The 25,312-nt window shown below is 33.9% G+C and overlaps 1 protein-coding gene across 1 annotated transcript; it reads left to right on the forward strand.

Annotated features, from left to right (window-relative positions):
* The first annotated feature begins 10,315 nt into the window (after positions 1–10,315).
* LOC110148820 (olfactory receptor 2L2-like) lies at positions 10,316–11,272 on the forward strand. The gene has a single exon (XM_020911029.2). It carries the CDS (start codon positions 10,316–10,318, stop codon positions 11,270–11,272), a length of 957 nt encoding a protein of 318 aa, XP_020766688.2.
* Positions 11,273–25,312: the final 14,040 nt, after the last annotated feature.

Here is a 25,312-nt window from a genome sequence, read left to right on the forward strand (position 1 = left end):
TGGCAGTTCTATTTTCAGTTTTTTAAGAAATCTCCACACTGTTTTCCATAGCGGCTGTACTAGTTTGCATTCCCACCAACAGTGTAAGAGGGTTCTCTTTTCTCCACACCCTCTCCAGCATTTACTGCTTGTAGACTTTTGGATAGCAGCCATCCTGATTTGCGTGTAATGGTACCTCATTGTGGTTTTGATTTGCATTTCTCTGATAATGAGTGATGTTGAGCATCTTTTCATGTGTTTGTTAGCCATCTCTAAGTCTTCTTTGGAGAAATGTCTGTTGAGTTCTTTGGCCCAGTTTTTGATTGGGTTATTTGTTTTTCTGGAACTGAGCTGGAGGAGTTGCTTGTATATTTTTGAGATTAATCCTTTGTCTGTTGCTTCGTTTGCTATTATTTTCTCCCAATCTGAGGGCTGTCTTTTCATCTTGTTTATAGTTTCCTTTGTTGTGCAAAAGCTTTTAAGTTTCATTAGGTCCCATTTGTTTATTTTTGCTTTTATTTCCAATATTCTGGGAGGAGGGTCATAGAGGATCCTTCTGTGATTTATGTCGGAGAGTGTTTTGCCTATGTTCTCCTCTAGGAGTTTTATAGTTTCTGGTCTTACATTTAGATCTTTAATCCATTTTGAGTTTATTTTTTGTATGGTGTTAGAAAGTGTTCTAGTTTCATTCTTTTACAAGTGGTTGACCAGTTTTCCCAGCACCACTTGTTAAAGAGGTTGTCTTTTTTCCATTGTATATTCTCGCCTCCTTTGTTGAAGATAAGGTGTCCATAGATTCGTGGATTTATCTCTGGGCTTTCTATTCTCTTCCATTGATCTATGTTTCTGTCTTTGTGCCAGTACCATACTGTCTTGATGACTGTGGCTTTGTAGTAGAGTCTGAAGTCAGGCAGGTTGATTCCTCCAGTTCCATTCTTCTTTCTCAAGATTACTTTGGCTATTTGAGGTTTTTTGTATTGCCATACTAATTGTGAAATTCTTTGTTCTAGTTCTGTGAAAAATACCATTGGTAGCTTGATAGGGATTTCATTGAATCTATAGATTGCTTTGGGTAGTATAGCCATTTTGACAATATTGATTCTTCCAAACCATGAACACAGTATATTTCTCCATCTGTTTGTGTCCTCTTTGATTTCTTTCATCAGTGATTTATAGTTTTCTATGTATAGGTCCTTTGTTTCTTTAGGTAGATATACTCCTAATCAGTTTATTCTTTTTGTTCCAATGGTGAATGGTACTGTTTCCTTAATTTCTCTTTCTGTTTTCTCATTGTTAGTGTATAGGAATGCAAGGGATTTCTGTGTGTTAATTTTATATCCTGCAACTTTACTATTTTCGTTTTGATTAGCTCTAGTAATTTTCTGGTGGAGTCTTTAGGGTTTTCTATGTAGAGGATCATGTCATCTGTGAACAGCGAGAGTTTTACTTCTTTTCCTATCCTACTTCTTTTCCTATTCCTTTTATTTCCTTTTCTGCTCTGATTGCTATGGCCAACACTTCCAAAACTATGTTGAATAGTAATGGTGAGGGTGGAGACCCTTGTCTTGTTCCTGACTTTAAGGGAAATGCTTTCAAGTTTTCACCATTGAGCATAATGTTTGCTGTGGCTTTGTCATATATAGCTTTTATTATGTTGAGGTATGTTCCTTCTATGCCTGCTTTCTGGAGAGTTTTTATCATAAATGGATGTTGAATTTTGTCAACGGTTTTTTCTGCATCTATTGAGATAATTGTATGGTTTTTATCTTTCAATTTGTTAATGTGGTGTATTACATTGATTGATTTGTGGAATATTGGAAAAACATAAATATATTTATTTATGTCTCCACTGATTAGACTTTTAACCCACTTGTGAAAATATCTAAAGAAGTTAAAAAAGCTTCTTCCCCAGACTTGGCATATGGCCATCCTTATCTTATTAACCTTCATTCTCAGTGGAAATTTCTAACTGAATGCTAAAAAAAAAAAAAAAAAAAGTCTTCAATTAATCTCTAGGTAAAGAATTCTTAGAACCATTGATGCTCCTGAGTTTCCATGAGATATTTAAAGTGTCAGCTTTAGAGAAGAAAGTTAATCTGTACATTTGTCTGGACAATTTTCAAAGAAGCTTACTGCACTGTTGGCAGTTAATCAAGCCAATGATTTTGTGAAAATACAGAGATCGTAGAAGGTACAAGTAGTAATTGTATTTTGACTATTTATTGGAGAAGATGAAAGTATCTTCAATAAGTGCTTAAGAGAAGTTTAGTCATAACTAATATCTTTTGTTTATAATAAAGAATAAATACATCCAGGCATCTCATTAGCCAGGAAACCCTTGAAAGTAAATTTTATTGGAGTGAAGTTTGCTTAAACAAATGATATAATCTATAATAAAATAGATCTTCCCCCTAGAGGAAATAGCAACCCACTCCAGTACTCCTGCCTGGAAAATCCCATGGATGAAGCACCCTGGTAGGCTACAGTCCATGAGGTCACAAAGAGTTGGACATGACTGAGTAACTTCACTTTCTTTTCTTTCTTTCTAAAAAAAAAAAAAAAAAAAAAACTATACACACACATATAAAAGCCACTCAAACACTTATTCACAGCCATGTTACAAAGCTGTTGTTCTAGGTAAATAATGGAAACACACAAAAAATTTTTTTTGATAACAGAAAGGCAAGTCAAGTTGGGGAGATCCAGACTTTTAGGATCTTTCAAAGATCTTAAGAGCAAAGTGAAAGTGTTAGTCATTCTGACTAACACTTCTATCCGACTCTTTGAGATCCCATGGACTGTAGCCCACCAGAGTCCTCTGCACAGGGAATTCTCCAGGTGAGAATACTGAAGTGGATAGCTATTCATCTCTCTGGGTGATCCTCCTAACCCAGGGATCAATCCAGGTCTCCTGAATTTCAGGCATATGCTTTAGCATCTGAGTCACCAGGGGAGCCCAAGAAAGGTGATACATGTTTCTGTGAAAACTGGTGAAGAGGGTCTTGTGGTTTAGACAATTTTAAAACTGTAATCATATTTCTTACAAAACTTTCAGCAAAGCCAATTCAAAAACTTCTTGGGTGAATCTACACCCTTGCTGTACATCTGTAAAGATTCACACTAGTTTAATTTTGTAATCAAGAATGATCTTTGAGATTAGTTTTGATCAAAAGTGAGTAGAGGGCATTAAAATCTGCGCTTCAGTGGGACAGTCTGCATTGTCTAGATGCTAGAGGACACTCTTCCAAAGTTTTTTAATTCTAACACTAGATTACTATGTCTTGAATATTTCACTTTTATCTTCAAGATACTGTTTTTTACTTTTTAATAATAAAACTATAGATTTAAAAATTGTATTTTCTATAAAATGTATGGATCACTAAAATGAGGTATTTTTAGTATTTTATTTTCGTCTCTAAATATAAACATGGTGAAAAGGTCTGCAGTGAAATGAATACATAGTGACTTGAAAAAATGGTCAGATATAATTCATTTTGAAATGCAGGCATGCTTGTATATGATTTTAGTCATCATATGGGCTTCCCTGGTGGCTCAGATGGTAAAGAATACACATGCAATGCAGGAGACCGGGTCTGATCCCCAGTTTGGGTAAATCCCCTGCACGAGGGCATGGCTACCACTCCAGTATTCTTGCCTGGAGAATCCCATGGACAGAGGAACCTGGCAAACTGCAGTCCATGGGGTCACAAAGAGGTTGGACATGACTGAACGACTGAGTAACTAAGCATAGCACAGCAAGTTCAAGTTAGTCATTATATAGAATATGTGTATCTGCAATCTCAGTAGAATAGCCGATAATGTGATTGTTCCTTTGTAAGTGTATTCTAGATAGGGACAATTTTGTATTGGGGCTAAAACATGAATTGGATTTTTTTTTTTTTTTAGAGACTTTAAGAGAACATTTTTGTAATATAATGTGTGTGCTTGTCATGAGGGCGAGTGAAAATATGTTAAAACCATTATATGATTAAACAGCATATGCTAAAATGAATAAACAAAATATTGAAGTAACTTTATATGTGTTCTAAGAGACAGTCTTAGAACACATTCATTATTGACCTTCTACCAACATGTAAAATTTCTGTTTTAATGACTTCACTTTCCTTTTTATTCTTTCTTATTTTCAGTTAGTTTTTGTTTGTGTGTGTGCTTGTGAACAAAGAGAGACCCACACTTATTTTAGATTCACTAACTCCAAGTATTTAATATCTGAGGTACACTAAAGATAGAAGGTGCCTTTAGATGATTAGATAGATAGATACATAGGCATGGGAAACCAGTTGCAAATATGTTTTTTAATGTAAACATTTCAAATCTTTGAATCTCATTTTATCTATAAAATGTCAGTCATGATTCCAAGCTCAAGTTATCAAATTATCATGGTCAAGATTAGACACAATTTAATCCTGGAACATATTGTAACACATTTCATGTGCCATCCTATGAAATTCATCAATAAAAGTTTACATTTTTTACCTTCTTTTTTATGTAAGTCACTGTCCAGATTTAAGGCTTATTTTCCCCACAAAAACAATTCAGAATTAAATTCTGCTTTTTCCTCTATTATACACTATTATACCCTTTGCTTGGATTGCAATGCTTTCAAAGAAATTTTAAAAATCAGAGATTGAAACTATTTGGTAAGTTGAAATGAATTATTTATTGTTCCTCCAGTAAATAAAAACAAAATTAAAGGGAAAATTTGACTAGTTAGAATTGTTTTTAACTAAGAAAAAAACATTTGGCCCTTATTATTATTATTTTTTTTACCTTTAGACATTGATAATATTAACATGACCTCATGAAAAATTTTCAAAGTCCTATAAAAAATACATTACATTGTAATGATCATAATTTCATTGGTAATTTCAAAAATTATATTTTTTGCTGTCAATAATTAAATCACTAATGTAAATTTTATATTCTGATATAGTCTAACTTGCTATAGCCTGATGAATCCAAACTTCATTTAGGAAAAAAATTTGCTCTACTTCATTTTCTTTGGAAGTTTTCATAGGCCATATATTATTGGGAGATCAATTTCTCCGCATGCTTTAAGTACTCTGATATAGGTTTTGTACAACAGAGAGTTCCAAATATGAAATAATTTTAGTTATATTAAATTATATTTTTTACTATTTATTAGCATCTAGGAGAATTTCCTTTCTTTTGAAGACTGAATAAAATTATATTTATGTAATATATACATATAATGTATATATGTATATAAATATACATGTATATACATATATATTTACATATAAACACATATATAAATATTTGCATATATGTGTGTATGTAGGCATGGACATTTGTGTTGCTTACACCTCTTAGCTTTTCAGAACAAGCTTTTAAACACAAGGGTGTACAAATAATTGTTCTATACTTTGCTTTCAGTTATTCTGAGTTATACTCAGAAGTGCAATTACTGGATCAAGTGGTAATTCTCTATTTACTATGTTGAAAAATTATGATGTGATTTTCTACAGTCATTATACCATTTTGCATTCTCACCAGGATTGATTGCAGTGTTCTAGTTCCTTCACAGCCTTCTCAATACTTCTTTATTTCTTTTCGTTTTTTTAAAAAATAGAAGCTATTACTTAAGGGTGAGATGTGGTATCTCATTGTAGTTTTGACTTGAATTTCCCTAATAACTAGTGATGTGGAGGATATTTTTCTGTGTTTATTGGCCATTTGTATAAATATTTACAAATAAATATTTATTCAATGCTTCCCCAATTTTAAATGTTTTTCTGTTGTCATTTAGTTTGTATAGTCCTTCATATATTTCTTATATAAATGTATTACCCAATACATGTTTTGCAAATATTTTTTTTCCATTTGGCAAGTTGATTATTCCCTCCATTTTTCAATGCTCTAAAGGTTTTTGTTTTTTTAAAATAATGTCCAATTTATCTAATATTGTTATTCTTGCACACGTTTTTATTGTTATGTCTAAGAAAGCACAGATGGATTCAATGGCATGAAACTTTTCCTATATGGTTTCATCTAAGAGTTTATACTTTTAGTTCTATATTTAGCTCTTAGTTAATTCTTACCAATGGTGTAAGGCAAAGACCCAAATTTATTGCTTGCATATTAATATTCCATGTTCCCAGCAATATTTGATGGAATGGCAACCCAATATAATGGCTGTGAGACCCTTGTAAAATTCACTGACAACATAATGTGAGGTGATATTTTTCCTGATATTTCTATATTGTTTTGTTGGTTTACATCTGTCTTTATGGTAGTACTACACTGTTTTTATTACTGTAGCTTTGCAATAGGTTTTGAATTAGATACATTGTGTTCTTTGATTCTTTTGTAAGATTTTTTTTCATTATCCTAAGTCCTTGAGAGTTCATTAGAATTTTAGGATGTATTTTTATATTTCTACCTAAAAACTATCATTTGAGTTATGATAGACATTTCATTTCTTCTATAGTTTGCTTGTAGTAGTATTGTCATCTTAACTATATTCAGTTTCCCAACACATAAGAATAGAATGCTTTTCATTTTATTTGTCTTTTCAGTTTCTTTTGCCACTTTTGGTGATTTTCAATGAACACATTTTTTTTACCTCTTTTGTTAAATCTATTTCTAGGACTTTTATTTTTTTTCAAATTCTGAAAATATAGTTGTTTTCTTGAATGTCTCTTAGTATTGTATATTATTTAGTGTATAGAAATATATCCTGCAACCATGTGGAATTTCTTCATTAGTTCTAACAGATTTTTTGGTGAACTTTTTACAGTTTTACACAAACAAGCTTATGTAATGCTCTGTAAATTGGAAATGTCAAAGTGGACATCTTTGCCCTTTATCTTCTTAAAGGAAAAGCTTTTTGTCTTTCACCATTGAATACATTCTTAGTTGTGTGTTCAATTTTAATCATGCCATCAATTTTCTATCAAGTGAATATATAATTCAAGTAAAGCAAGAACATGATCTTAAGTGTCTGCAGGACAAAATATGGTTACATGACCCAATCCTGATGTCTAAGGAAAATACTTGTTTTATCTTATCATTCATTTTTTCCACCAATATGCTTATCTTCTAGTGCTTAATTATTAATATTAAATACTATCTCTTGGTTCTTTGCTGTGAACATTGTAGATGGAGACCTTCCCTCCTCCATATACAACAACCTTCAATGATTTTTCTATTTTCACATCCTTTCAGCATAGTTACATCCCACTTTGTGTCTGGGAAGGCAAGGTTGACTATTTCACCATCATATAGTATATGTTAAAATATAAAAAATACACACTATTTTAAAAGCTAAGAATATATTAGTTGATATTACTATAAAATAGTTTTTCTTATTAGTAGTATTTTCTTTAAGACATTTTTTTTTATTTTTTTAAATAATTTAACCAATACAATGTTGTAAGACACTTTTCTAGATTTTATTTTTAAAAATTTTTATTAGAGTATAGTTGATTTACAATATTGTATTTCTACTGTACAGCATGGTAAATCAGCTATACATATACATAGTTTTTGTTCATTAGCTGAGCTGTGTCTGACTCTTTGTGAAGGCCTGTAGCATGCAGCATCCCTGTCCTTCACCATCTTCCAGAATTTGCTCAAATTTATTCCACTGAGTCAATGATGCCATCAAACCACCTCATCCTTTGTTGTCCCCTTCTCCTCCTGCCCTCAATCTTTCCCAGCAGTAGGGTCTTTGCCAGTGAATTGGTTCTTTGCATCAGGTGGCCAACATATTGGAGCTTTAATTTCAGCATCTGTCCCTCCAATGAATAAGCAGGGTCGATTTTTCCAGTACCACAGTTCAAAAGAACAAATTCTTCCACATTCAGCCTTTTTTATGGTCCAATACTCATGTCAGTACATAACTACTGGGAAAACTATAGCTTTGACTGTATGGACCTTTGTTGACAAAGTGATGTATCTGTTTTTTAATATGTGTCTAAGTTTGTCATAGCCTTTCTTCCAAGGAGCAATTTCCTTTAATTTCATGGCTGCAATCACCATCCACAGTGATTTTGTATTCCAAGAAAATAAAGTTTGTCACTGTTTCCATTTTTTTCCCATCTGTTTGCCATGAAGTATTAGACAGGATGCCATGATCTTAGCTTTTTGAATATTGAGTTTAATATCGATTCTTTTTTAGATTATTTTCCCATATAGTTCTTTACAGAGTATTGAATAGAGGCACTTTTGGACCACACATTTATAGAAATATTGAAAATTGTCCAAAAATATTTTCAAAAGACATTTAGAATTTTCATGGAAGCAATCCCAATAAAAAAGTTCACATTTATTTTTAAGTATTATGTTTATACTTTTTTAATATTGTGCTGCATATGTATCAATTCTGATTAAAACAGGTTTTTTGGTATTATTAGCTATATTATTATTTTGCTATATATAATTCTATGTATTCCAATAAGCATGCATTTCTTCCCTTATATTAATTCTTTAAGCTTTCCATCAATTCAAGTGATAGTATTAATGTAATTTTCTTGCAGTTTTTTCTTTTAATTCTTTTTTAAAATTATTTTCATTTTGTCTATAACATTTTATTAAATCTTTTGTCAATGATTATATTACAATTTACAAGACACTTTATTACCAGACACTTTCTTTTACATATCTAATGAGATTTTTGTAGTGGAAAATGTGTCATACAATTGAGATGCAAGCCCTTTTTAAAAGAAAACATGTTCACTTCTACATTTTTCCAACCGTTTTACCTCATTGTATGGTGCTTATGGGCCTTCCCTGGTGGATCAGTGATAAGTTCCATTACTTGGTGGGGAAGATCCCCTGGAGAAGGAAATGGCAATCCACTCCAGTATTCTTGCCTGGGAAATCACATGGACAGAGAAGAACCTGGTGGGCTACAGTTCATGGGGTCACAAAGTGTCAGACATGGTTTTCAACTAACAACAACAGCTTATTGTTTATGTGAGTGTGAATATGCATCTCTATTTGTGTATGTGTATGTGCAGTTGTATGTCTCTTCATCTTTCATATAAAAACTTCCATAAAATCTGGTAACATTTGGCTCTTAAATTATTTTATGTCTAGGAAGGAAGAAAGTGAAGTCGCTCAGTTGTATCTGACTTTTTGTGACCCCATGGATTGTAGCCTACCAGGCTTCTCTGTCCATGGGATTTTCCAGGCAAGAGTACTGGTGTGGGTCACCATTTCTTTCTCCAGGGGAATCTTCTGGACCCAGGAATCAAACCTGGGTCTCCTGCATTGTAGGCAGGCGCTTTTACCGTCTGAGCCACCAGGGAAGTTACCACTAGATCATTATATGATCTTGAAAATTTTCCACTTACTATGTCTCTGGAGAATTCTTTTTTCCATCTCCACGAAAAGATTCCTTTTTCTTTTTTTTCCATTTAAGTGACTGAGCATTACTCTGTGCAATCCCTTCAATGGTCCTAAATTATTTCATCTCATTGTGCCTTGCACTCATCTGCTTTCTTTTAATTTATAACCTATATGTTGTTATCATGTTAATTGGGATTTAATAGGGATATATTGTAAATATATGTGATTAAGTTTGTATACTAATCTACAATTGGAAAGTTTTAGATATAGGAAAATAAAAAGTAAAAATTGAAAGAGTAAGTCAAAGTGAAATTGAACACTGTTTCTCTAACACATAAAAGTCATAAAACATGTCATTTGGGAGAGTTTCAGCAAACTCTTGAAAGCTATAAGGAGTGTGATACATAGATTTTCAGGCATAGATTTTGTTAGTACATTAACCACAGCATTCAGAAACACATTTCTTCTAAGAAAGCAGAAGAAATGATCCTTTGAATGTTACATGACATATGGATTCATTCTAGATTTCACAAAAGATAATTCAGCTAATGCTACCTGACTTAAATGTGAAAAAAAAATTCCTTGTCATAAATATTTACTAATAATGGAATTCTATAGTGCAAGCACTTGCATTAATTTCCTATGCATATACTTAAAAATGACATCATTTTTAATATTAGTTTAGTTTGTGTAGGTCAGTCAAACATATTTATCCTAGTGATGTTGTAATATATATTTTTGTAGATTACTTAATAGAAAACACTCTGGAACATTTGGAAAACACTTTGGCCAAAAATGTTTGCATTTTCAAATTTTAATTCTGGCTCAAAATACTAAGGTTTTGTTTTTGTAAAATTAATAAAATCAGTTCATTTTTAAGAACTGTAACATTTTAAGTAATACAGAGTCTGATTAAAATAATAACAAAAATATCTTATAGTTTTAAACTTTACTCATTTGCTTTTGTGTCTCCCTTTAGGAAAAATAATATGAATTACCAATGGAAAACTATAATCAAACATCAAATGATTTCATTTTATTGGGGTTGTTCCCCTCATCAAGACTTGGCATAATTCTTTTCATTCTTATTTTTCTCATTTTCCTAATCGCTCTGTTTGGCAACCTCTTTATGATCCTTCTCATCTTTCTGGACACCCATCTTCACATACCCATGTATTTCCTTCTTAGTCAGCTCTCCTTCATTGACCTAAATTACATCTCCACCATTGTTCCCAAAATGGCCTACAATTTTCTCTTTGCAGACAAGTCTATCTCCTTCATTGGATGTGGGATTCAGAGCTTTTTCTTCTTGACTTTAGGAGGTGCAGAAACATTGCTCTTGACGTTTATGGCTTATGATCGTTATGTAGCCATTTGCTTCCCTCTTCACTATCCCATAAAAATCAGCAGAAAGGTCTGTATGTTGATGATAATAGGATCTTGGGTAATGGGCTCTATTAATTCCTGTGCCCATACCACATATGCCTTTCGTATCCCTTATTGCAAATCCAGGGCCATTAATCATTTCTTCTGTGATGTTCCAGCCATGTTGACTCTGGCCTGCATGGACACCAGGATCTATGAGTATACCGTGTTTATGAGTACCATCTTCTTCCTTTTATTGCCTTTCATTGGTATTGCATGTTCCTATGGTCGTGTTCTCTTTGCCGTTTATTACATGCACTCAACCAAAGGGAGGAAGAAAGCTTATTCGACCTGCAGCACCCACCTTACTGTGGTGACTTTCTACTATATGCCCTTTGCTTACACTTATCTCCGCCCAAGATCCTTTCGTACTCCAACCGAGGACAAGGCTCTGGCTGTCTTCTACACCATCTTGACCCCAATGCTCAACCCAGTTATCTATAGCCTGAGAAACAAAGAGGTGATTGGAGCACTGAGAAGACTAATTCATAGATTCTGCTCTGTGAAATTGTCAACAAATATTGTGGCATGAGTACCAACATCTTAGGTATAAACTCATTCATCAATATATAGAAATGTAAATTACTTTATCATTCAAGGACTATGTTTAATCTGGAGAAGAAGAAAATTATGTATGGACAAATTTATAATATATGTTTGTATATATGCATATGTATGTATATGTATATACATACATATATATGTAATTTCAAGTGTCATTCTTCATTCTTCAATTTTTCCCCATTGATTTCAAATGCACTTATTTTTTGCCAACATGTTGTAAACCAAATGGTTCTTTGTCATGTGGTAATAAAAATGAAAGTTGTTTAACTGGTCATTCAGGATTACAATTCCATTGTATCCAAATATTTTCCCAATATGCTTAAAGCATAAATGTAAATGTTTCCTGGATATCTAGATCAAATTAAAATAAGAATTATTTCTGTTATTTTCATAATAGACATAATTTATCAGTAACAGTTACTCTTTTTTTTTCAATTTAGGGAAACTTATGGTTGAAGTGGCTTCCCAGAGGGCACTAGTGTTAAAGAACCCGCCTGACAATGCAGATTAGATTAAGAGATGTGGTTTAGGTACCTGGGTATGGAAGATACCCTGGAGGAGGGCATGGAAACCCACTCCAGTATTCTTGTCTGGAGAACCCCATAGACAGAGGAGCCTGGTAGGCTACAGTATATGGGGTTACACAGAGTTGGACACGACTGAAGCAGCTTTAGCTGAGACTTCAAGTTTTTATAGCACTCTGAATAAGGGATTCCCTGGTGGCTCAGAGGTTAAAGCGTCTGCCTGCAATGAGGGAGACCTGGGTTCGATCCCTGGGTCGGGAAGATCCCCTGGAGAAGGAACTAGCAACCCAGTCCAGTATTCTTGCGTGGAAAATCCCATGGACGGAGAAGCCTGGTGGAATACAGTCCACGGGGTCGCAAAGAGTCGGACACGACTGAGTGACTTCACAACCAACAACAAGTTATTATACCACTCTGAATTCTAGGGATGTAACTTAATATCAGCTATATCTGAGGATCAACAACAGAACCTGGAGATGCCAACAGAGATCAAGTAAATTGTGAAGTTATTTATAAGATAAGTGAGTCAAGATGTAGTCTAATTAGTGGAAATTAGAAACATTAAGGACATTCCTGCAGCTATCCCTCACATTTGGGACATACACAGTTTACTTCCTATGTGGCCACTATTTCTTTCATTAGATAATACCTCTCAAATGAGACTTTAGTCTCCACTTACTATATCCCATATTTCTACTGAAAAAAATGTGTTGGCAGAAGTCAACTTTTATCAACCAATTTTAGCAATTTATTCTATAGCTTAGCTTCTTTCCTAAATAGGTCCCAATCACTATATCCAATAAAAATCTATCAGCTCAAGTGAACAGTAATCTGTCTCTACTCCCACCATGGATCATTGCTCATTCCAGGCAAAACTCCCCTCTCCTAGGTGGTGAAAACTTCAACCATTGTTGTTGTGTCTGCAGCTGCCATTGTCATCAACACCACCACTGGTTCAAGTCCTAAATACAACCCAGTCACTCCCCTGAGGTGCTGAACACAGATGTATATGTAAACATGAGACCAGGCCGGTGACTCCATATGCATGCTGTCTGAGTCCACATGTACAAGCTCTGCTTCTGAATCAAAACTGCATGATAATTCTACCACCCCGTCTATAGCTCCTTTGCTCAAAGGAATCCTCAGCAGTAAAATTGCTAAGTATTTCAAGATGTTTTTACTGATCCAGGATCATTTGCATGACACTCAATGACAGTCAAATGCTGAAACTAATATGTCTATAGAAAACAGAGTTCATCCACAAGGCAGCCAAGGGAGAGAAGGGAAGAAAATGTTTCATATTTACCTCCCCAAAATGGAGGGGCTAGAGAAAATGGTATCCTGCTCCAGTATTCTTGCCTGGAAAATTTCATGAACAAAGGAGCCTGGCAGGCTTAAGTCCATGGGGTCGTAAAGAGTTGGATACAACTGAGTGCACACACACAGATAGATATTTATGGAATAAAGAATTGGGGTAATTTTAGGTATGGGAGAAGGAGCATGGATTATAATAGAATGGGAATGACATTATGCAAACCAGAAACATGATGGTAATATCTATTATTTTCATTAGTTATCACTGGAAATAGTTTAAGGAAGTGTGGAGTTGAACATAGATGTCCATTCCAGGTTCCTTATCCATTTCAGGTGTTGAATAATAGCAGGGATCAGATGTGAATACATTGCTGACTCTGACACACCATGGCCCATTTAAAAAAGGTTACAGGTAGTCTTCTTTAGCTATCATCCACTCCTTCATCAAAGGTGAAAATAAGACTCATAATTTTAAATTTCCAAAACCCAGCAAGAATTGTCAAAGGTTTTGTAAGTATATAATTTCCTGAAATTAGTGAATTGATAAAAAGGCAGAAAATAAGATGAAGACAAACTGGTCTGCCTGAACTTGTGACCATAGTTGTACTTTGGAACAAGACCATAAAAGTATGACAAGTTAGCACCTCATGTGCTGTGTTTAGCTGCTCAGTCATGTCTGACTCTTTGTGACCCTATGAACTGTATCCAGCCAGGCTCCTCTGTCCCAGGAATTCTCCAGGCAAAATTACTGGAGTGGGTTGCCATGTCCTCCTCCAAATGATCTTCCCAACCCAGGGATCAAACCTGGGTCTTCTGTATTGCAGGAAGATTCTTAACCACTGAGTTGTCAGGGAAACCTTTCATATCTACTCTCAAAAGAAGGCTAGATATGAGCCACTCCTAGGGTTTACCAGACTCTGAAGGATTTTCTGGTAAGCTGTTGTTATACTCTTAAATAATCAAGGGAAATAAAAATTAATGAAAAACTTTACAAAATTATGATAGATACCAGAAATACATGCTGTATTGTAAATTCCACTTGGAGCATGCAGTTGAGATACTGGGAAACTGGAAGAAGCTAGATAACAGTGAAAAGTTTTACTAAGTCAACTTTCCCAGATCTTCATCTCTAGTTGTAGTAGATGAAGAAAATAAAATACCTTTTTCACCCTCTTGGTTGTTCAAAACTGCCAGAAATATTTACCAGTACCTGGAAGAAAAAAAAAAAAAAAAAAAAAAAGCCATCTGAAGCCATTGTAGAAAATTTTATTATTACAGTTTAAAAACTAACAGCCCTAAATCCAGAACATGGATACAAGCTCCTCTGCCCAAACTCTTAATAAAAATCTTAGTCATCTAAACAGATATACTTTCCTTTATGAAGATTAAATTTTGAAACATAAGGACACTTTACATCACTCTGTATGTTGACATATGTCTGTATATACCTATGTGTGTTGTAAGTGTGTGATATATTTTAATCTTTGGATAGTATTGCCAAAATTAATTTGTAAAAGAGTTATTTTAAATTGATTTGAACAAAGTTAACCACTTACATGAATTAAGGAGTTGTAAAAGTCTCACAGATGTAATAAAAATTAACTCAAATGTTTTACAAAAATAAAAGCTAGCTTGTTTTTAGTTTTTTCTTGGGTTTTGCTTGAATTAAAGAAATATGTATCTTTTTTTTGAGTTATCAACACTGGGTATAATGCAGTCATGCAGCTTTATTCTACTTGGTTTTATTAGTAAAATGAGGTCAAGTTAATCTTTGTTATCAAATCTGTCAGCAAGAAAAATAATTTGGGATGATGGCTGACTTTGTCTAATGGCCCATACATTTTTTGTGGGTAGTATAAGCATAATTATTGATGACAAGTAAATTAAATAGAAGAAAACAGAGCAAAAGTTTATAAAAACATTTTAAATATGATGAGTATGTATGAAATATGTCTACCTAAAAATGCTTTCTAAAATAAAACAACAGCAACAACAACAACAAATTCTAAACTCTTTTAGTAGCTTGAAACCTTAGAGTTCTGCTTAAATGATGCAAATTTATTAAATATGAAAACTATTTTCAAATATGATTAAATATGGAAACAAGTATTATTGAGCATAAATTTGTGTCTGCTCTTGGCTTTCTTTAACAAAGAACGAAAAGATAGTTGAGATGATTAGTTAACATGTTTTGGAAAAAAAAAAAAAACATGTTTTGTGAAACACTAAAAAAAGATCATTCTATGAGAAAACATGTTTCTAAGGGTGTACAAAATATATTTACATTTACCAAACCAGAGGATGCTAAGTCTAATATATGTAGTTAAAATTTTTAGATATAGTAATTGAAACATCCCAATGTGCAAGGAAAGTAGGATGAATGTGATTTGTAGAAAAGGGTATGGGAAATAAAAATATATTTCCTTGTTGAGGTAAAAAAAAAGTGCTTTTGTCCTAGAGTGATGCTTCTTACTTCAGAATGGGGAAGAGGAAAAACAGAAGAAAGAATACGAATGTAAAAATAAAGTTGTTGATGGTTTGTGGTAAGGGGATATTTGGAAACATGAATGGAAACTGTTGCCTGCCAAATCAGTAAATAAAGACTGTTGCAGCCATCAGATTATCACATTACAGCAACCCCAGAAGGTGAGCCCTGAGGGAACTCAGGATGGAAACAAGATGCCCACCATCAAGCCATGAGCCATCACAGCCACTGCCCAATGTTGCACACTGAGGATACTCGACATGGGAAAACACAGTATGCTGGCACCAGTTAGCAAGTGTTGGTTGGTCAGATGTTAAGATTCAATAAACTTAAGAAAATTGAAATCATATCAAATATCTTTTTTTTTTTTTCTGACCACAATGCTATGGGATTGGAAGTCAATTACAGGGAAAATGCTATTAAAAATGCAAACACATAAAGACTAAACAACCAATGGATCACTGAAGAAATCAAAGAGGAAATTAAGAAAAAAAAACTAACTAAAGATAAATGACATGAAAACATGATGACCCAAAACCTGTGGAACATATTAAAAAAGCAGTTCTAAGACAGATGTTTCTAATAATACAATCCTACCTCAGGAATGGAAAAAAAAAAAATTCAAATAAACAGTCTAACCTTGTCCCTAACACAATTAGGGAAAGAAGAACAAAGGTCCACTTGGGTTCAAGGAAAGAAATCATAAGGATCAGAGCAGAATAAATAAAATAGAGATTAAAAAAATAGAAAAGATCAATGAAACTGGTTCTTTGAGAAAATAAATAAAATTGATAAACCCTTAGCCAGACTCATCACAAAGAAAAAGGAAAAGATTCAAATCAATAAAATTAGAAATAAAAGTGGAGAAATTAGAACCAACATGAAGAAAAACAAAGGATCATGAGACTACTTCAAATCAATAGAATGGACAACTTGGAAGGGATTAACAAATGCTTAGAAAGGTGTAAACTCCCAAGACTGAACCAGGAAGAAATAGAAATATGAACTGACAAAGTACAGGTACTTAAATCGAAGCAATGATTAAAACTTTCTAACACACAAAAGTGCAGGACCAGATGGCTTTATAGGCAAAATCTATGAAATATTTAGAGAAAAGCTAACACCTATCATTCTCAGCGAGTGAAGGTCACTCAGTCGTGTCCGACTCTTTGTGACCCCATGGACTATACAGTCTATGGAATTCTCCAGGCCAGAATACTGGAGTGGGTAGCCTTCCCCTTCTCCAGGGGAATCTTCCTGACCCAGATATCGAACCCAGGTTTCCCGCATTGCAGGCAGGTTCTTTACCAACTGAGCCATGAGGGAAGCCCATTCTCAAAGTCTTCCAAAAAATTTCAGGGGGAGGGCCACTCCCAAGCTCATTTTATGAGGCCACTGTCACCCTGTTACTAAAACCAGACAAAGATGTCACAAAAAATAGAAAATTACAGACCAATATCACTGATTAACATAAATACAAAAATTCCCAACAAAATACTAGGAAACATAACCCAACAATGCATTAAGAAGATCATACACCATGACCAAGTGGGATTTATCCTGGGATTGCAAAGAATCTTCAGTATACACAAATCAACCAATGTGATACACCGTATTAACAAATTAAAGAATAGGAACCATTTGAGAATCTCAGTAGATGCAGGAAAAGCTTTAGACAATATTCAATACCCAGTTATGATTAAAACTCTCCAGAGAGTGGGCAGAGAGGTAACCTACCTCAACATAATAAAGGACATGTATGACAGACCCACAGCAAGCATCATTCTCAGTGGTGAAAAACTGAAAGCATTTTCTCTAAGGACAGGAACAAGACAAGAATTCACTCTCATCATTCTTATTCAGCATAGTTTTGGAAGTCCTCACCACAATAATCAGAGAAGAAAAAGAAACAAAAGGAATATAAATTAGAAAAGAAGTAAAACTGTCATAGTTTGCATACAACATGATACTATACATAGAGAATTCTAAAGATGTCACCAGTAAACTACTTCTACAAATCATTGAATTTAGTAAAATTGCAGGATACAAAATTAATGCACAGAAATCTCTTGCATTCCTTTACACTATCAAAAAAATGTCAGGAAGAGAAATTACTGAAGCAATAGCATTTACTATTGCAACATATAGAATAAAATACCTAGGAATAAACCTACAAGGACCTTCCCTGGGGGCTCAGACAATAAAGAATCTGCCAGCAATGTGGGAGAGCCAGGTGATCCCTGGGTTGGGAAAATCCCCTGGAGGAGGGAATGGCTACCCACTCCAGTAATCTTGCCTGGAGAATCCCACGGACAAAGGAGCCTGATGGGCTACAGCCCATGGGGTCACAAAGAATTGGACATGATTCAAAGACTAACACTTTGAACTTTGAAACTTACATGAGGAGACAAAAGACCTGTACTCTGAAAACTATAAGACACTGATTAAAGAAATTGAAGATGAAGATGATACTTGGATTAAAAAAATTAGTGGTATCAAAATGACTTTACCAGTGTGGGAATCTAGAGATTCGATGCAATTGCTATCAAATTACCAATGGCATTTTCCACAAAATTAGAACAAAAATCTTAACATTTTTATGGAGACACAAAAGACTCTGAATTGCTAAAGTAATCTTGAGAATGAAAAATGACTTTGAAGGAATCAGATTCCCTGCCTTCAGACTCTTTGCAAAAACTACAGTAATCAAAAGAGTATAGTACTAGCACAAAAACAGAAATATACAAATGCAAATCAAAACTGCAACGAGATACCACTTCACACCAGTCAAAATGGCCATCATCTAAAAAATCTACAAACTAAATACTGGAGAGACTGTGGAAAAAAGGGAACTCTCCTACACTGCTGACGGGAATGCAAATTGGTATAACCACTATGGAGAATGGTATGGATACCACTTAAGAAACAAAAAACAGAGCTAATATATGATCCAGCAATCCCTCTCTTGAGCATATATCCAGAGAAAAACATGATTTGAAAGGATACATGCACATCGATGTTCATTTTGGCACGTTTCACATTAGCCTAGACATGTGTCTGTGTTTTAGTCGCTCAGTCATGTCCGACTCTTTGCGACCCCATGAACTGTAGTCTGATAGATTCCTCTGTCCTTGGCATTCTCCAGGCAAGAATACTGAAGTGGATTGCCATTCCCTTCTCCAAGAGATCTTCCAGACCCAGGGATCGAACTCAGGTCTCCTGAATTGTAGGCAGATTCTTTACCTACTGGGAAGCCCTAGCCTGGACATGGATGAAACATAAATCTCCACTGACAGATGAGTTGACAAAGAAGATGTAGTACATAAATTCAGTGTAATATTAGTAATTAAAAAGGATGAAATAATGCCATTTGTGACAACATGGATGAAGTTGGAGATATTATATTAAGTGAAGTGTTATGCTAAGTGAAATAAGTCAGATAAAGACAAATATCATACATCACTTATATGCAGAATAAAAAAAAGATACAAATGAACTTATTTACAAAACAAAAACAGACTCACAGACTTAGAGAATAGACTTATGGTTACCAGTGTAGAAGTGTGAAGCAAGGAGGAATAGATTGGAAGTTTGGGATTGACGTGTGCACAGGGCTATATTTAAAATAAAATGTCTTTCTATTAAAAAAGGAAAAGAGTGGAAAAAGAACTCACAAAACATGTAATTTTGTAAATAACAGTATATACATTATGAAACTCTTAGAATAAGCAGCCAGAGAGAAAATGAGCAAAATACTTATTTAAAGGAAAAATGGCAAAACATTACCAAATCTGAGGACAGAAATGAACATACAGATCCATAAAGCCCAAATAATTCAAAATGAGTTAAATGTAAAGAAGTCTTTACTGAGACACATTAAAATAAAAAGTTCAACTATTATAAGATTTAAATTGCACCAATATTATTCTATCCAAAGTATAAGCTATAATTAATTCCCTTACTGAAAACTGAGATACATAATAATATGTAAGGTAATAACTGCTATAAAAATTGTATTGTTGAATACATTCTAAATGTTGCATCAAAGTTAGTAATGCCATTTTAATTTTTTACTTTCATAAGTGAAAGTTATTTTATATTTTAATGGGTATTTTCATCAGATAGGAGACAATTGAAAATGTGTAGTATCTAAAATAGATCAACACCTTTCATACATTTGATATTTTAAATATATTTTAATTTGACTTCATGTTTTTTTTATTAAATTAACCATATTCCATTTAATTTATTAAACTTTATCTGATATAATCAAAACTGGGAAATTAATTCTTATATGCAGAAATATAATTACTGAGCATTTACTGAGCAACAGTCCATAAAATATATTATCCATAAAGTTTTGAAACATAATAATGTTGGAAGAACCCAAAAAAGTAATTTATTTATTTCCCCACTGAATTGACCCTTTACACACTTGTGAAAATATCTATGATTATTATCAGAACTCCTTCTCCATCCTTGACTTCCTGCCGTCCTGTGCAATTAGTGGCATGACCTACATTGGCTAAATCTCAGCGGGCATTTCTAAGCTAATTTATTTTAATGCAATAAAATAAATCTCCCAGTAGATAAGTCCTAGCATCAGTGTTGCTTCTGAGTTTCTGTAGAGTTATTTAAAATGTCAAAACTACAACTAAAAATTAATAGGTACATTTCCTTAGAAAATGTTCAAAGAAATTCACTTAGAAAATGTTTTTATTTATTGGATAACAGTTTGTCCTCCATCAGCTAATCAATCCAGTGAGCTTTTTAAATGAAGAGGAAATAAAAGGTACTGATCTTAATTGTATTCTTATGTTTTCCCAACAAAGAATAGGATTGCCTCTTCAGCAAGTGTATAAGAGAAGTTTATTCAGAATTAAGATAACTTTTGATTATAAGAAATGAATACATCCAGTAGTGTCATAGGAGAAGGAAATGGCAACCTACTCCAGTACTCTTGCCTAGAGAATGCCGTGGACAGAGGAGCCTGGTGGGCTGCTGTCCGTAGGGTTGCACAGAGTCGGACAAGACTGAAGCAACTTAGTATGCATGCGTGTATTGGAGAAGGAAATGGCAACCCACTCCAATATTCTTGCCTGGAGAATTCCAGGGACAGAGGAGCCTGGTGGGCTGCTGTCTATGCGGTAGCACAGATTTGGACATGACTGAAGTGACTTAGCAGCAGCAGCAGTAGTGTCATTATTCAAGGAACTCCAAAAAAGAAAATTTTATTTGAATGAAGTTGGTTTAAAAAACATATATGAATAATTTATATTAAAATATGTATGTTTAAAAATAATATTATATGGGCTGCTTGAAACCTTATTCACAGTATTTTAAGACATGAGGCCCTATTAACCTAAAACATGTTGTTATATAATTCTTAAAATTTATTTGATTGTGAAATGATAGTAAACCTAGAAAAATTGATAATAAAGCCAACTGCTGATGTTGTCTATGAACTACTGTTCTGGATACATAGTGAGTAATACATGGGCCTATGCCCGACTATACCATCTTCTGAAGCATAATTGAAAATAATTATGATATTCTATGATGAAGTATACAGTGATAGTTTTTATCAACTATGAGAACAACTCATTTGACCCTAATCAAAACTCAGTATTTATTAAAGAAAGTGGGACTCACTGCCACACACCCTGTGAAGTATCCTCTGAAAATAGAAAAATTGTAGCCACATAGAAAATGATCTAAAACATCATATGTAACATAAATTATATTCCTTAAGAGTAGAGATGCTCTCATATAAGCATACTGTACAATCACATAGGTGCTGATTCTATATTAACCTTTTTGATTATATATTAAGCAATTTGCCAGTGCCTAATATTAATATATATTGCTAAAATAAAAATAACTATATTTTTTTTAAAAAACAAATCATATTTTAGTAAATCTTACTTTATAAATTATCTCATTATTAGTATTTTCTTGGTAAAGACACTTTTGTGACTATATATTTATAGGGAATATTTAGAACTTTCAAAAATATTTTTAAAAAATGTTTACAATTAAAATATTTTAAGAAAATGTTTAGAATTTTTATACTATGGAATATTACTCAGCCATTAAAAAGAATTCATTTGAATCAGTTCTAATGAGATGGATGAAACTGGAGCCCATTATACAGAGTGAAGTAAGCCAGGAAGATAAAGACCAACACAGTATACTAATGCATATATATGGAATTTAAAAAGATGGTAATGAGAACCCTATATGCAAAACAGAAAAAGAGACACAGATGTACAGAACAGACTTTTAGACTCTGTGGGAGAAGGCTAGGGTGGGATGTTCTGAGAGAATAGCATTGAAACAAGTATACTATTAAGGGTGAAACAGATCACCAGCCCAGTTGGATGCATGAGACAAGTGCTCAGGGCTGGTGCACTGGGAAAACCCAGAGGGATTGGATGGAGAGGGAGGCGGGAGGGGGGATCAGGATGGGAAACACATGTAAATCCATGGCTGATTCATGTCAATGTACGGCAAAAACCACTACAATAAAAAGAAAAATAAATAAATAAATACATAAGAAAATGCTTTCAATGAAAGATTTGTTTATTTTCTGTATTCTTTTCTGTGGTTCATATATATCAATTGCAAATTACTTATCTTTTATCTAATTAATTTTATTTTCAGTCAGTTAAGTCGCTCAGTTCTGTCTGGTCGCTGTGACCACATGAACTGCAGCATACCAGGTCTCCCTGTCCATCACCAACTCCCAGAGTCCATCCAAACCCATGTCCTTTGAGTCAGTGATGCCATCCAACCATCTCATCCTCTGTCGTCCCCTTCTCCTCCTGCCCTCAATCTTTCCCAGCATCAGGGTCTTTTCAAATGAGTCAGTTCTTCACATCAGGTGGCCAAAGTATTGGAGTTTCAGCTTCTACATCGATCCTACCAATGAACACCCAGGACTGAACTCCTTTACAGTGGACTGGTTGGACCTCCTTGCAGTCCAAGGGACTTTCAAGAGTCTTCTCCAACACCACAGCTCAAAACCATCAATTCTTTGACACTCAGCTTTCTATATAGTCCAACTCTCACATCCATACATGACTACTGGAAAAAACCATAGCCTTGACTAGACAGATCTTTGTTGGCAAAGTAATGCCTTTGCTTTTTAATATGCTGTCTAGGTTGGTCATAACTTTCCTTCCAAGGAGTAAGTGTCTTTTAATTTCATAGCTGCAATCACCATCTGCAGTGATTTCGGAGCCCAGAAAAATAGTCAGCCACTCTTTCCTCATCTATTTGCCATGAAGTGATGGGCCCGTATGCCATGATCTTAGTTTTCTGAATGTTGAACTTTAAGCCAACTTTTTCACTCTCCTCTTTCACTTTCATCAAGGGGCTCTTTAGCTCTTCTTCACTTTCTGCCATAAAGGTGGTGTCACCTGCATATTTGAGGTTATTGATATTTCTCCCAGCTATCTTGATTCCAGCTTGTGCTTCCTCCAGCCCTACATTTCTCAGGATGTACTCTGCATGTATTATTATTTAACTTTATGAGAGTTGGACTATAAAGAAAGCTGAGTGCTGAAGAATTCATGCTTTTGAACTGTGGTGTTGGAGAAGACTCTTGAGAGTCTCTTGGACTGCAGGGAGATCCAACCAGTCCATCCTAAAGGACACCAGTCCTGGGTGTTCATTGGAAGGACTAATGCCGAAGCTGAAACTCCAATACTTTGGCCACCTCATGTGAAGAGTTGACTCATTGGAAAAGACCCTGATGCTGGGAGGAACTGGGGGCAGGAGGAGAAGGGGACAACAGAGGATGAGATGGTTGGATGGCATCACCGACTCAATGGACATGAGTTTGAGTAAACTCTGGGAGTTGGTGATAGACAGGGAGGCCTGGCGTGCTGCGATTCATGGGGTAACAAAGAGTCAGACATGACTGAGTGACTGAACTGAACTTTAATAATAACTTTAAAGTTATTATTTTAACTAAGGTGACAATTAGCATACATTGGTTTATTTTTTTTTTAATTCTCTAATTCTCCTATCCTTTCAAGTGGCAATCCTTTCACATTTTTTTCTTTTTTTAAAATTCCTCATTGAGTTTTGCATTTTGCCTTTCAAATTTTTCACTGGATCTTTTATCAACATAAGCTTTTAAATTTGCAGTAGATAGTATCAGACACTTTATTTTACATATTTAATGATATTTGTATTGTGGAATGATAATGTCACACATATATGAAGATAATAATATTATATTTATGAATGTTTTATTATTCTATATGTTTGCAGTCAATTTACCAAACTATATTTGTTTCTGATTGTGTATATGAATATGAATTTGGATTTCTATATGTGTGTGTTCACCCACACATGTAAGCATCTTTATTTCATGTTGCAGACTTTCTTGTATGTGATAATATTTGGCTCTTATAATATTTGCAACTAAAATACTGCACACTCTGTACAATTTGTTCACTTGCAATTTCTTTGGAGAATTACTCCTTCCCCCTCCACAAAGAAAACTCTGAGGAAGCTATTTTTTTCCATGTAAGTAATTAGCCATTCCTTTTCCCAAATTATTTCTTTCAAAGTCTTAAACTATTTAGTCTCTTATTGAGCCTTATCCTCATCTGAACTGTAATTCATAAGGTATCTATTTTTTATCATCATGACAGTTGAGTTTAACAGGGAGAGATTGTAAATATGTGTGATTGAGATTAAACAATAATCTATACTTGCAAAGAGTTTTAAATACAATAAAAGTTATGGGTAGACAGAGTGTCATAAAGTTTATCATATAAGTGTTAGAGAAGCAAAGAAATATAAAAATGTTATTTGAAAGGGCTTGCACAGACTTCTCGAAGTTATAAAGGATATGGTTTATAGATATTCAGGCAAAGGGTCTACTTTAACTACATATTTCAGAAATTCAGTGAAGAAGAAAATAATTTTGTTTAAATAGTACTTGACAATAAGGATTCAGTCTATAGTCCACAACAGTTGAACTAAATATTGTTATTTGGGAAGCTTAATTTCACATTTCTGTGTGACAACATGTCAGTAAATAAAAATATCATTCCATCCTTAAGGCTAAACTATGAAAGATAAATCATTCCACAACAGCAATAAATGTTTATTCACTGTAGAATTTTATAATACATGCATTCATTGATTTTCTATGAATATATTCTGAATATAAAATCTAATTTTGATGTTATTGAGCTTTTCTAGGGCAATATAACTAACTAGCAAAATGATGTCAAGATAATCATTTTTATACCAGCAAAATTACCTGGAAAAATCTTTGGCCAAAAGTGTTTGCATTTTCAAATGCTAATCTATCCATCAAAAGAAGATTTCTTTCTCCAAAATTGGCAAGCTCATGTCTTTCAAGAACTGTAATGTTTAAATTATTATACAGAGCCTGGTCAAAATAATAACTTAAAATAGCTTATTGTTTTATACTTGACTTCCTTACTTATGCTTATTTCTGCCTTTAGGAAAAATGAGGTGAATGCCCCAAGGAAAACTATAATCAGACATCAATTGATTTCATTTTATTGTGGTTGTTCCCCCCCCAACCCCCGTCAAGATTAGGCATGTTTCTTTGTATTCTCATTGTTATCATTTTCCTAATGTTTCTATTTGGTAACTTCTTCATGATCCTTCTCATCTTTCTGGACACCCATCTCTG

This window comes from Odocoileus virginianus, chromosome 3, assembly GCF_023699985.2.
Source record: "Odocoileus virginianus isolate 20LAN1187 ecotype Illinois chromosome 3, Ovbor_1.2, whole genome shotgun sequence".
NCBI classification, from domain to species: domain Eukaryota; kingdom Metazoa; phylum Chordata; class Mammalia; order Artiodactyla; family Cervidae; genus Odocoileus; species Odocoileus virginianus.